This window comes from Pelobates fuscus, chromosome 1, assembly GCF_036172605.1.
Source record: "Pelobates fuscus isolate aPelFus1 chromosome 1, aPelFus1.pri, whole genome shotgun sequence".
Taxonomy (NCBI): Eukaryota; Metazoa; Chordata; class Amphibia; order Anura; family Pelobatidae; genus Pelobates; species Pelobates fuscus.
In genome coordinates, this window is record NC_086317.1 from 257,536,826 (window position 1) to 257,550,836 (window position 14,011).

General features: G+C 38.6%; 1 protein-coding gene across 2 annotated transcripts in view; it reads left to right on the top strand.

The window, feature by feature from the left end:
- Positions 1-10,632, top strand: part of LOC134612363 (NADPH--cytochrome P450 reductase) — a 68,761-nt gene extending 58,129 nt beyond the window's left edge. For both annotated transcript variants that reach the window (XM_063456701.1, XM_063456710.1), the window contains 5 exons: positions 3,441-3,590; positions 4,739-5,006; positions 5,941-6,086; positions 6,624-6,709; positions 7,577-10,632. In XM_063456701.1, coding sequence (XP_063312771.1) covers positions 3,441-3,590; positions 4,739-5,006; positions 5,941-6,086; positions 6,624-6,709; positions 7,577-7,721 — 795 coding nt within the window. In that variant the 3' untranslated portion in view covers positions 7,722-10,632. The remainder of the gene's footprint in view (positions 1-3,440; positions 3,591-4,738; positions 5,007-5,940; positions 6,087-6,623; positions 6,710-7,576) is intronic.
- Positions 10,633-14,011: the final 3,379 nt, after the last annotated feature.

Consider the following 14,011-nt stretch of genomic DNA (forward strand, 5'->3'; position numbering starts at 1 on the left):
CTCTCCGCTAGACCTGCTTAAGTCTGGTTTCCGTGCTAAGCACTCTGTGGAAACGGCACTGACCAAAGTATCCAATGATCTACTCGCTGTAAAATCTCGTGGTTACTACTCTATCCTAATTCTCTTTGACCTTCCTGCGGCTTTTGATACTGTTGATCATCAACAGCTTCTTCTCATCCTCCGCAATATCGGTCTACAAGATATTGCTCTCTCCTGGTGCTCCTCCTACCTCTCCCAGCGCTCTTTCAGTGTTTCTTTCTCTGGCTCTGCTTCTTCTCCCCAACTCCTCTTTGTGTCCCCCAAGGTCTTTCCTCTCTCAAGTGTTGCTATTCCTATATCTGTCTCCCTCCAAGTCAACAATGCTACCATCAGCTCCACCATGCAGGCTCGCTGCCTAGGTGTTCTCTTTGACTCCGACCTTTCCTTCACGCCTCATGTTCAGTCTATCTCCAAATTCTACCGCTTCCATCTCAAAAACATTGCGCGTATCTGACCCTACTTAATGCCAGATGCAACTAAGGTGCTGGTCCATTCCACTGTCCTTTCTTGCCTTGACTACCGTAATCCGCTTCTCAGTGGTCTTACGTGCTCCAAACTTGCGCAGTTACAGTCCATAATGAATGCGGTGGCGAGTCTTCTCTTCCTGTCCGCCCACGCCTCACCCTTCTGTCAGTCCCTACATTGGCTTTCTGTAAGATATAGGGCTCAATTTACATTTTTGGTTCTTTCTTTCAAATCTCTACATAATGCTGCTCACACCAATCTATACTCCCTAATAAGCCCATTTAGGCCCTTACGCTCTACTGAAGTCTTGCGTCTATCTTCGGTCTGTACTCCCACCTCTGATGCTCGCTTTCGAGACTTCTCGAAAGTCACTGTTCCTGTGGAACTCACTTCCCTCCTCCATTAGATGCTGACCCAGTCTCCTCTCCTTCAGCAGGACCCTCAACCCCTCTGTTCCTGTGTGTCCAACTTGTCTGGTTACAACTACATGTTTGTTCGTCCACCCACTGTAGAGCGCTGCGGAATTTGTTGGCGCTATATAAATAATAACATAATAAGAATAATAAGGAAAATGCCCACAGTGACAGGTTGACTAGAAACAGTCCAATGCCAAAAGTCACCAACATGTGGTCAAAAATAAAAAAAGAAATTAAAATCCACTGTCTATGGTTTTCGGCCGTCTAGCAGACTTTAAGACTTGTGCAGTGCATAGTATCTGGTATAAGGTGGTTCACAAACATAGCAGTCCCAGAGTGCAAATGCAATTAACTCTCAATCACTTATTCATTTAAAAGGGAAACTACTCTGTATGGGCAAACCCTGTTTAAAGAGCAGATTACAAAATTATAAACCAATTTTCCTCCTAAAATAATTATTTAACAATACACCAATATATGGATGTAGATCAACTAACCTACAAGGTATGATATTCCAATTCTTCCTTTAAGTCCCTAAGGCAAGCATGTCAAACTCAGTCTAGCAAGGGCCAAATAAACGAGGTTAAAGTTTATGTGGGCCGCACATAGGTTTATTTTGAAAAGTACAGTATAAAAAAAAGCCCAGCATCCCCCTCTACTAAACCCCAGCATCATCCTCTAGCTAAAAAGCAGACTCCACTCACATTGCCGCTGTAGGTATGCGAGTCCGGCCTCTGGTATACCCCAAGTGGCGCCGTCTGCACCCTGTGCCAAAGCGGATCCTCACGCTACTTCCTAAACCCCTGTGAAGGTGGAGCATGTCGACGTCACGTTGGAATGTTACATGGCGTTGCATGCCTACGTGCACACACTCACTGACTGACACACAGGCACACTCACTGACAGACTTACTGACACACACAAACACACACTCACACAGACACACATTCTTGCACACAGACACACATTCTTGCACACACTGACATTGTATTTATCCCTTGGATACACTGGGGATCTTCTATCTGGAGCTCAGCCTTCCTGCTCCTCACTGCTCCCTCGTGTGCAGTTTAATGATGTTGGGTGCCGGAATACGAGGGAACAGTGAGGTGCATCCACCACCTTCTCCTCCCCGGCGCGGTAAATTTTCGCAGAGTAGGCACCTGCAATGTGGGGAAAGCAGGTGCCTACTCTGCTTTAACACCAAGCATGTACTTGCCGCTCGCTGGGCCGCAAAGACGTCCATTGTGGGCCGCGAGTTTGACATGCTTGCTCTAAGGTGTAAGGTATCCAATTTGAAGATCCATCTAGTCTCCTTTGTGAGAACTAACCTAACTTTATCAGAAGAGACACTCAACAAATTCTCCTCTACATGACCAATTACCATGATGTCCAAGTTATTAGAATTCGCTTCATGAAGGCATTTAAAAGGAAGTTAATCACAGAGCTACAGTGCTCCCTGAAACAGGCCTTTAGGGTTCTAGATGTCTGCTCCACATAGTAGATCCCACATGTGCACCATTGCAGGTATATCTAAATTGTATCTAAAATTCAGAACCATCACTAAAAGAACTGAACTTCTAATTACCATGTTTGATATGATGACCTGTAATTCCCAATCTCATTGCTATGTGATAAACCAGTACTATAAACCAATGTTACTGCCACTAGCAGCGAGTTATGTCAAATTTAAAACCTTCAACAAATGCTGGGCTGTGCGGAACAGTCTTGAGTATATCTGTTTTGGTTTTGTTTTTGTGAGGGGAAAACAATGTAGTAGGTAGATATTTAACCCCTTAAGGACCAAACTTCTGCAATAAAAGGGAATCATGACGTGTCAGACATGTCATGTGTCCTTAAGGGGTTAAAGATGAACTGAGAGAATGACAGACATACATATGTCCCCCACTACCATCTCACAGACTGTGGATTAAGATCAACAGTAAATGAAGCAGTGTACGTCTTAAGTTGCAGACTTCTTGTGCAGCCATAGGCAAGCTATTGTAGACATTCATGGTATACATTTAGAGCAAACTCAATGTATCTCGTTTAAACCTACTACATTGTAAAATGTTTTAGTGTAACCGTTATGCATAACCATAAAACACAATTACAATGTTTTTTTTTTTATATATACACACACTTACAAAACCAAAATGCTGAGCTCCTATATAAAAAAAAAAATCTTTGGGTTTGAAGAATAGATAAGAGGGCAGAGCATTAAATAAGGGTCACTTGGGTGGTATGAATATTTTGTGAGTTATATCTGTTGGGACAAGCATGTTGTACTGTACCTGTACTTATATATTTATATTAATCCACTGTGGTGGTGGTGGTGATACATGGACAAGTCGTTTTTTTTTTTGTTTTTTTTTTTAACTAATGGTGCTGAAGATGTTCTTTATCAAAGTTACATACGGAATCCAAAATGGTTTCTCTTTTAGAGACACATTTTCCAGTATCCTGGTCATGTTTCCTGTCTTGTGGTATTTATTTCTATATATTTTTTTTTTTTTTTTGTAGGCTCTCTACCTCTCTTGGGTTGTGGAATCAAGAAGGAATATTTTGGCCATACTGGAAGATGTTCCATCTTTGCGTCCCCCACTTGATCACCTTATTGAACTATTGCCACGTCTGCAAGCCCGTTATTACTCCATTGCTTCTTCTTCAAAGGTAAGAACTATTCTGCATTCTTTTTTTAAAAACAGTGCCTGCTGCTGGTCTGTACAGCTCGCATTCGGTCTACAATCCTTTTTGTAAAATTATGTTCCAAACATGTAATACCTAGCATGGCAACACTGGGATCTTTAGATACTTCCCATATTGCTCAGTGGTGCATATGGTTTGTCTGTGCGCCCCTGTTATTTAGCAACATTTATAAAATATTTAAATTAATTTTGCAGGCCTAAAGCTTATTCTGCAGTTTAATTGAAATCTACCACTAACTTACACATAAACCTAATTAAACTATTCAGAAGTTATTTTAGAACATAATTCATCTGCAGAAATGTTATGCAGGGAAGCTCACGCCTAAAGAGATTTATACAGTCTGTCAACAGTTCCCATTTAACCTATTTTAGTCTAGCAAATTGATTTTGAGCTGGAAGATTTGATTGCACGTTGCTACAATTTGCTTCCAAGTCACGAGAGAAGGAAGTAAAACTGTCATCAAAATTTGTGTAGAGCCATTTGAAGGGTCTAAACAGTGTTGGTTATTTACTGAAGTAAGAATTTAAAGTGAATTTAAAATATAAGGCCAGAGTAGCTAAACTGGAAAAATTTCCAGTTTATTTTTTTTTTCTTCTTAATTTCAAAATTCTATTTGAATTCTCATATTGGCAAACACCCATTTGTGTCCAGATGAAAACTGATAATAAATAAAATAACCTCGAAAACAGATGGTTTGTCTTGCAGATATATATATCTATATCTCTGCAAGACAAACCATCTGTTTTCCAGGTTATTGTGTATATATATATATATTTCCATTTGTTTCATTTAAATATAAAATAGAAAGCATGCATGAATAAAAGTGAAACTCTGAATAAAGTGATAAGCACAACATGTTTGATCTAATTGATCAATTGTATGAAGGTAATAAAATTTGTCTTCCGTTCTCTCATGAAACTTACCCATATGTGTCTTGTAGAAAAAAGTGTTTTAAAAAAAACAAAACCAAAAACATTATCATAATGTATTTGCTAGTATCCCTTACTGAAGTTTTGTTTTATTTATTTTCTTTTTCTGACTGTCAATTATAATCTTTAGGTTTTTAATTTTTGAAACATTATGCCATTTATGCTTCCCTTATCTTTGTGTAGGTTCATTCCAACTCTGTCCATATCTGTGCTGTGCTTGTGGAGTATGAAACAAAGACTGGTCGGAAAAACAAAGGTGTGGCCACAAACTGGCTGAAAAACAAGCAGCCATGTGACAATGGCCACAAATCTACAGTGCCCATGTATGTACGCAAATCTCAGTTTCGGCTTCCATTCAAACCTGCCACACCGATCATCATGGTTGGGCCTGGCACTGGCATAGCCCCCTTTGTTGGTTTCATCCAGGAGAGAGAGTGGCTAAAGCAGCAAGGTGAGCAGGGGTTAGAAGTAAATTGGAGTGGGGTTGTCTTATTCTGCCCTGGTTTGTTTACTACTGGCTGATATATCTAAATCGTTGGCAAGGGTATGTGAACCAAGGAAATTGGCTACACAATAATTGCAGTAAAAACAAACTGCTTTTTTTAGAGAGTCCGTTCCTAAACAGAACACAGGCCATACATCACGATTACAGAAGCAAGTGTTTTCACTTTTAACTCTTTCTTGACAATCTGTTGGACAAATCCGATTATATGTGGACAGTCCTTTTGTACATGATATGTCTTTAAGGGGGTTAATGTTGATGACCTGCTTGATTTAGATGTGTTAAACTGTAATTTATTTATTGGGGGTTGCCTTTATGTGCTTTTAGGTTTTATAAAATTCCTTAGTTTCCATACAACTTCCATCATGTCATACGGCTCTAGTTAAAGTTAATTTTTTTTCGTTCCCATTGGCATATTGAACTTTGGCTTGGGCTATGTTATTTAATTAATGGAGAAAAACACTTGACTCTTGGTTTATTATCAGCGAGCCTGGACCTTGAGGAAAAATCTGAATGATTATTTAAAACCTTATCTTTCCCAAACTTTTTTATTTAAAATCTCAGTTAATACAAGTTCTTGATTGCACATGCAAGGGCATCAGCAGAACACTATCTGCCAATGAGCTAAAGCTTAGCAATGCACCTCTAAGCTTAGCCCTGGCCGAAAGCGTCTGTCTTTCTGGCAGTAGTAGTGCAGACAGGTAGTGTCTGGTAGACCCCTCGTAAGAAAGCAACCTGTTCTAAAATGCCAGAGCACTTCTGGCACCATAACCGCTAATGCGCAGATATGTTTAGAATGTTCCTTTAAAGTACAACGGGATATTATTATTACTTTTATTATATTGGTAATTTTCTGTGCATTGAATTGCGATGTACATTTCAGGCAAGGATGTTGGAGAAACTGTTCTGTATTATGGATGCCGCCATGAACATGAAGATTACCTTTACAAAGAAGAACTCGCTCGGTTTCACAAGGAAGGTGTTCTTACTCAGCTCAATGTGGCCTTCTCCAGGGACCAAGAAAAGAAGGTGAGGTCACATTTTGCCATATTACACATTTCTTCATATTTGAGTAGAAATGGTTATGGAGCGTATCACAATGGTCACTCTTGTCAATTTGGTAAAATAGCTTGGAAGATGATGGTACACGATCAAAGAAGATGCTTGGTAAAAACCATTTAGCCAAACGTCACCAATCTGCTTTTAATTAAAATGTTGTTTTATTAATTTTCCAGATGTTCTAGCAATACTATTTTAAATGACTGCAGTCCCTAGTATTTGATATGTCATAGAAATTGGTAATGAGAAACACATAAGATCATGCTTTAGTGTTTGTTAAAGGTAAATGTATTGAGCCAAGTTTTGCTAGCCTAAAACGGTGTTTTACCTCCTTTATAGTTGGGAAACACCCTTAATCCCACTTAATGAAAATATGCTTTGCATGGCATTGCATTGTGATTCAGTTGTATAGTTTAGTTTTTCTCTTTTTTTTTTTTTTTTATTTATTTTTTATTGTATTTTGAACAAATATTTGCAAGTATAAACACTCTTTACTTTCTCTTGTAGGTTTATGTTCAGCATCTTCTGAAGAAAAATAAAGAACATGTGTGGAAACTGATCAGCGAGGATAATGCACACATTTATATTTGTGGGTTAGTATAAAACTAAAGCTCAACTTCTTCCTATGCAAACCTTGGTAGCATCTCGGTGTTCTGCACACAGTACACACAGCATTATTTTTAAATGGTAAACGAGTCATTAACATATATCTAGCCAGCTACATCGATCTATACATGCTATAGATGGCCTCGCTAAATCTTGTTTATGTCCATGGAGGGTTATGTCAATGATATACTGATTTCTACAGTGGCTGCTGCAGATATTTTTTTTGCTCTTTGTCAGAGGAATATAAGATCAATGTCACTTTGTTCTGTACTGGTAAGGAAGCCAGTGTGTCTGTGTCATGAGTGGGTAATCCCGGATTGTTTAGCAGGGCCAATTGTGGCAGGAAGAAAGAGAAACAGGGAGTGGGTGTTGTATAAGTTTAATGTCCATGAAACTTTGATCAAGATGGTTAATTATTGATAACCTAACACTTGGCAATAAATAGTGTCATAAAGATACAAAATGAACCTGTAAAGACAGGTTCACTTTAAACTGGTTCTCTTAGAAACTGGAATGTTCAAGTTCAATACTCGATTTAATGGTACATTTTAAGAATCCAATGATATCTGAAAGTGCAGTGGACTGTTTGTCAGGGTTCAGAAGCCATTATTTTGCTTTGTTGAATGCAATGTTAACTTAATGGGAAAGTCAACTTAAAGCATCCAAGCTAGTTATTAAAGCCAAAAAAAAAAAGTGTATGTATGTGTATGTGTGTGTGTGTATATATATATATATATATGTGTATGTATATGTGTGTGTGTGTGTGTGTGTGTGTGTGTGTGTATATGTATATGTAGAGAGAGAGATATAACAAACTGTATATTGGCTGTTAATTATTTATTCTTTCCTTGCAGTGATGCCCGGAATATGGCCCGTGATGTACAGAATATTTTCTATGAAATTGTTGCGGAGTACGGTAAAATGGAACATGCTCAGGCAGTGGATTACATAAAGAAACTGATGACCAAGGGGCGCTATTCTCAGGATGTCTGGAGTTAATCGAAGCAGTGTGTCTCTGCTAGGTGGACAATGTAGAGATGGCATGAGCTGCTGTCTAGGACGCCCTGCATGAGCCGATTCTTGGACTGTCTATGGAAAAATTATAAATGCCTTTAGTGCCGATAACCATTCTGTGTTTTTGTTTTTTGAGGAAAAACTGATTTTTCTTAATCCCTCTGCTGATTCTCAGAGGGTGGTAGGGAAGAACTATAATCCATTCACCGTTTGAACTGTAACCATTGCCACCATCCCAGTCAAAATAGTCATTATGATCTTTGTGATGAAAAGGATTTTTATTCTTGTAACCCTTATTTTTTGGTGTATTTCTGTCAAGGTGTTAATCAAAACATTATTTTGATATTGCAATTGTCATAAATTCTAAGTTCTCACTGTTTGTGTAACTTAAAGGCCAGTGTATGAGAAGGCAGATTAATCCCTGCCAAACAGCCCTTGACATGATTTAAAAGAGGATGATTGATGTGCATGCTTTGTGTCCACAGGTCAGTTAGACCTGTGGCACAGTCTGAATATAAATTACCATTGGTAGGATAAATGGCCATAGCTTAAGTAAATTCCTTCAAATTTATGAAAATTACCAGTGGTCTTCTCAACCCTTAATTCGTTAATGGTTTGATACCTAGCCATTAAAGTAAGTATGTTTCTACTTATGTCCTCGCTTTGGACAATGATCGAATTTTCTATCAAATGGCGATTATCCTTCTAATCCATCAGCTATTATGCACATGACAAGTCTTCGTATCCTACCTAAATTGATGCAGTTGTCAAATAGATATCAGCGTAGTGTATTTTACATAAGAGGGCATATCTGATGGCACTAGCTATAAGTGGAGACATGTATATACACACATAGCACCTCTATCCTGGTAATATTCTGTGTGAGTGCAATTTTCAGAATACAAGGTGACCATAGGAAAACTGCTATTACTTTGGCTAAGTGATGGATAGAATGCTATAATTTATAGAATTTGTGTTCTTTTGACCCTGCAGATTTGTGTGTCTCCTAAAGCGTAGACTGTGAAATAAGTTATTGCTGTCTTTGAGCGTAAATACATTCACATTGGAGGGGACTTTAAGAGTAGGCCCTTTTGGCCTCTTGTAGACCAGTGGAATGGGAAACTATTGTCTAGAGGATTCTGAATATGTATAAGGTTTAACTCACACTTCAAGACAAATTCTCTTGGTTGGCATTATATTTTTGGTGATCTTTTTTCCCAGAATTCAACCAAATGTAGCTTGTAACATCTAAGATTATTTATTATAGGATTAAGTCTGGATATTTAAGATACAGTATTTGGGTAAAATCTTTGATTGTTATTTTAAAGCATTTCCCCATCCTAGAATTCTGGGCTCTTTTATGTTGCGACAATGTATTACCAGAGTGACTTTGGGAATGGGGTGTATTTATGGCAAACTGGCTTCTTTTTGTATTTTAGTATATGATACCATGAGTGCCGGCATAAGGAGAGCTCTGTATCGCTTAGCAGAGAGAGTCCGTTTTGACACTCCTGGATCCTAATGTCTAATTGAACTATCAAAACACAGTTATTGTTTATAATGTACTGGTCATGCTAAACCTAAACTAGAACTAGATTTAAGAGCATTAAATGTAAGCTATAGATTGTGGTTGCAAAAATGTATGTATAGATTTTAATTTAAATCTCTTTAGAAATGATTGACAAGTGGGAAACATTTTTAATCTGCTTTGAGTTCTATGGTGAGTATTCTCCTAGAGGATATTCTCCATGTTAGTTATTCCCCCAAGTAATTACGAATGTAGTGGCTATTGCTCTGTATTAATGCCAATGTAAAGCCATGTTGGCGTAATCAGGGAGGATTGGCTCTGCTTGAGGACACTTCCCCCATGCAAGGCAATCACTGTTCAGAGGTGGAGGGAGCAAGGAAGACCAATGTGTAGTGGAACACCTATGGAGTTTCCGGAAATAGGGTTGCTGGAGTGGGAGGCAGCAGGCAAGAAAGTGTATGCCAACTTTTAAAGCAATTCAATATAAATCGAATGATGATATATTGGTTGTTTTGAGAGTTATACGGTTAGTTGAACCTTGCACAAAGTGTTTACTTAAAGTAGTTTTGTTATGTGATATTGAGGTCATTGTTCCTCTATAAAATACAATCATCCCTGTAGTATTGTCTTATATTTAGCACAGGGTTGGGCAACGTTCAGATGTGGACTACATGTCCCCCTGATGCTTTGCTAGCATTATGGAGAGGTAGTCCACAACATCGGGAGTGCTGAAGGTTTCCTACCCTGAACTATAATGTACATATCTCACTGTGATCGCTTTGCCAAGATTTGTTCTACAACAGTTGCAAGGCCGGGTTTAGTAATGCCTTAAGATGAATAGCTTGTATGTTAAGTAATAGAAAGATTATATGTTTAGTATATGGGACATGCCTTTTGCTGCTGCAAGAAAATCTAATTTCTAGAGATGGAAAGCAGGTAACAAGAAGACAGGAGAAAAGTAAACCTAACAGTGACCCATTTGATTAATCTTGTAAATGACCAGATAAATGATAAAATACAGCATTCCTTGGGGAATTAAAGTAAAAATAGACCGATTCCATAGTTTGTAATACATGAAAGGGTCTCCAGATGTTTTTTGTTTTTTAATACAGGTCGGATCATGTGGAAGCATTACTGTCTCTAACATTTTGATTAATACACACAGATCTGGCATTGAAAGATTACATATTTACTGATAATGTTTGCTTTCTTTGAAGTCTTGCACCATGTACATTCAGATTTTTAATGGTTTCCTTCCCTTTTCGAAATAAAAATTTTAAGAAACAATGTGTTACACAAGATTACCATGATTGTAAATAATTTTAAATACATATTAACCTTTGAAATAAAATAAACATTTCCAATTCATTTCGCCTAAGCTTGTGTTTTGCGGTTGTTGTTTTTTTTTGTTTTGTGTGGAGGAGGGGGTTATATTTTGGTAAACCGCATTAAAGTAATGATGGACATGAAGAAAAAACAAAGTATAGAAAATGAAAGTAGTGGAGTAGGAGGTGCAGTGTCACTGGCAACCATATTTTAGGAAATGCTGACATGATTTGAAGGTAATTGGTTAATGTTTGTTCATCTGCATTAACCCCCCTCCCTCCCAACACCAACTACCTGTCAGACAGCAGGAAATCTATTTAAAGGTGGTTTGTATCAATTTTGTTTTTGTTTTGCACACATAATGCAGAGCTTGAGCTGGTCATGCTGTGGATCTTGGCTGCTTACAGTTTATGGATGTGCACCTTCAACATCTACTGGATAGGTATTTATGGAATGAGAATAAATCCCACAGTCCAGAATGAAACCCTCCCGACTGGATCATCTCCACTTGGAGTGGGAGGAGTATGCAGCTGCATATAGAGTAGACCCACTAAACATTGATTTGGCTGTAACGAATTAGATATGTAGTTAGATATGAGCTGTTGTTTTTATATTTTCTTTATATTTACTTATTTTTTTTTTATTTTTTTATTTCTTCAACCATATGAAGCAAGACATATAGCAATGTACTAGAACAACAAAGCTCCCCATTGAGAAGAACATATCATATTAGATGATATACACATCATATGGAAAAAGGCATTTTTTTGTTAATTAAATATTGTCATACTCTTACATTGGGTCATCTTAAACATAGTGGGGGTATAAGTATATCCATCTGAGTGGTCTGCAAGCTTCTGCCCCATGAGATGGGTGTGGGGAAATACTCCTTTCGCATCACTTATGGATGCACACTGGGCTGCCATGAATAACCATGCTTCCAGTGGTAAGGGTCCAACAATAATTCTGAAATAGGAAGCATGCTTCCCTGATAACGGCAAATACTGTATTGGCCGTTGTGGACGCATACACAGGTTAGTCTGAGAAAATGCATGCACTGTGAGCGCATTCGGCTCTCCCCTGAATGCTTTCCTATGGGGATTTCACAAACACTGGATGTCCTCCTCCAGGGTGTGCGGACGTCCAGCATCATTTAGGTGACCAGAAGTCCATTAGGATCCAGGAAGTTCCTGTAATGGTTATTTGACAGCCAGTAGAGGTAGTATTAGTCCTGCAAAGTAATTATTGAAGTTTCTCTAAAACTGCAATGATTTATATTGCAGGACTAAGTGGGACAGGGATACCGTACCCAGGCCACTTCAATGAGCTGAATTTGTCTGGGTGACTATAGTGTCCCTTTAAATATGTGCATAAAGTAAACAACACTAAAGGATAAATGCTAAAAAGCAGGAAAGGGGCAGTGCAACCACTTCTAGTTCACTAAACCATGCTACCACCATTTATTGAAGGAGCAAAACTTACAGTAGCTTAAGTTTCAAGTATCACCCTTCTTTAACAAATCTTGTCCTAAATACTTACCAGAATATGTGAAATAATTAATCCTAATCCCTCCTACATTGAAGAATGCAGGTCTGATCTACATCAAGCCACCATGTTTGCGTATTCTGTTTGCATTTTGCATGTACGTTCAGTTCCCATTCCACCAACTTGTGCTCAAGCGAAGCCAGTTCACCCTTTACGAACCAGGCTTTCACAGTTCTCATGCAAACCTGAACAGAGAGGACTCAAAAATAAAGTAGGCAGATTTATCGTGCTCTTGGGAATAGCACAGATGTGCAATAACTTTAATGCCGGAAGCTGCCGTTTCAGAGCATGTAGTTAGTTGCATGTCTGCTCCCTGTGTTTTAGGGCACACACTAGAATCACGTACTTAAACTGATTGGTTCTCAAACAATTACTGACCAAAGTGAATATAGACAACTTAACATTTTACCTCCACTCACTTGGTGGATAATCACGGGTTTTTCCATAGTGTTTTACACCGGTATCATTTCACTACCAACAGACACACGTGAATGTCAGAACTTGCAATCTGCAATAAATTACCCTCTCACAGCAGATGCATTAATTCAGAAAGAGTTACACAATGGTTTTATACTGGGTCCTTACACTCATCCCCCATTTTATGAACCCAAATCTATTTGGGGCCAATACAAGCCAGTGTCTTAAAAATCTGTTTGTACATAGGACACGAGGTCACGCATTTGGACTGGAAGAAAGGAGCACCTACATGGCATTCAATAAAAAGAGAGAATAACTTTTTTTTCTACTAGACTTACTTTCTGGGTCAAGATCAGTCCTCAATAGTGATTTGCTACCTGGACAATTTTTTTGTCAGTAGAGAAAGGTTAACACCCCTCCAGAACATTTTCAGTATTACTGCCTTGTTCTCTAAAGTAGATATCCAATTACAAAAGGACAAGATTCGAGGCCCCACAACCAGTCTGCTTTTTTCTTGGCATGCATTTGGACTCTACTTTAATGCAGTACATTTTCCCAGATGAATAGATCCTGTGAATCTGAGAAGACATGGACCACTTCTTTACTCAAGGTGCCTATTCACGCAGGGATCTTCATTGGGTTCACTAAATTTTGCCATGTGCATAATCTCTCAGGGCCGATCATTTTACAGCTAGTCTGTCTCTTGCCAGGTCTTCCTGATGATGACAGCATCGTCTCACTCTGTCTCCAAGTTCAGACAAATTTATTTATGTGGCATGAGTTTTTACTAAAATGGAAGGGGAAGACCATGTTCAATTCCCCTGTGGACAGATGCTGCAGCCCATACTGGCTTTGCAGCTGTATCTGATAATATGTGGCCCATGAGTCAGCCCACCATCATTTCAGGAGACCTCAGCCCTCTTTGAGGTTTACCCCATAGGAGCAGCAGCTCATCCCTGGGGTAATTTATGGCAAGGGCAAGCAGTTAAATGCTACTCTGACAACATGGAACCAAAGTCCCAGTCTTCAAAGATCTTATACTGGACTAGTCCATCTAATAGCCGATAGCAGGTTGTTAGCATAAGTTGCCCGAGCTGCAAGCACTCAAAGAATATAAAACAGAGCTCTGACTATATTCAATAGATTCATCACGACTTTCAGATTACAGAGTCTTGTACCATCATGACTTTGGTGGTGTTCACTACTTTTTGCCACCTTAATCTTAAGCTACCACATAACACTATAAAACTTTATCTGACAAACATTCAACATAATTGCTTTTCCTAATTACAAACCATTCAACATACTGTAGTCTGTAGACCATCCTATGACACAAACAAAAACCTATTGACAAGCCTAAATTTAGAGTACTAGAATCTAGCTAGCCACCCATTCTGAACGCACATTATCCTGTAATTAACGCAGCCATATATATATATATTTAGCCTTTTGCAGCTTC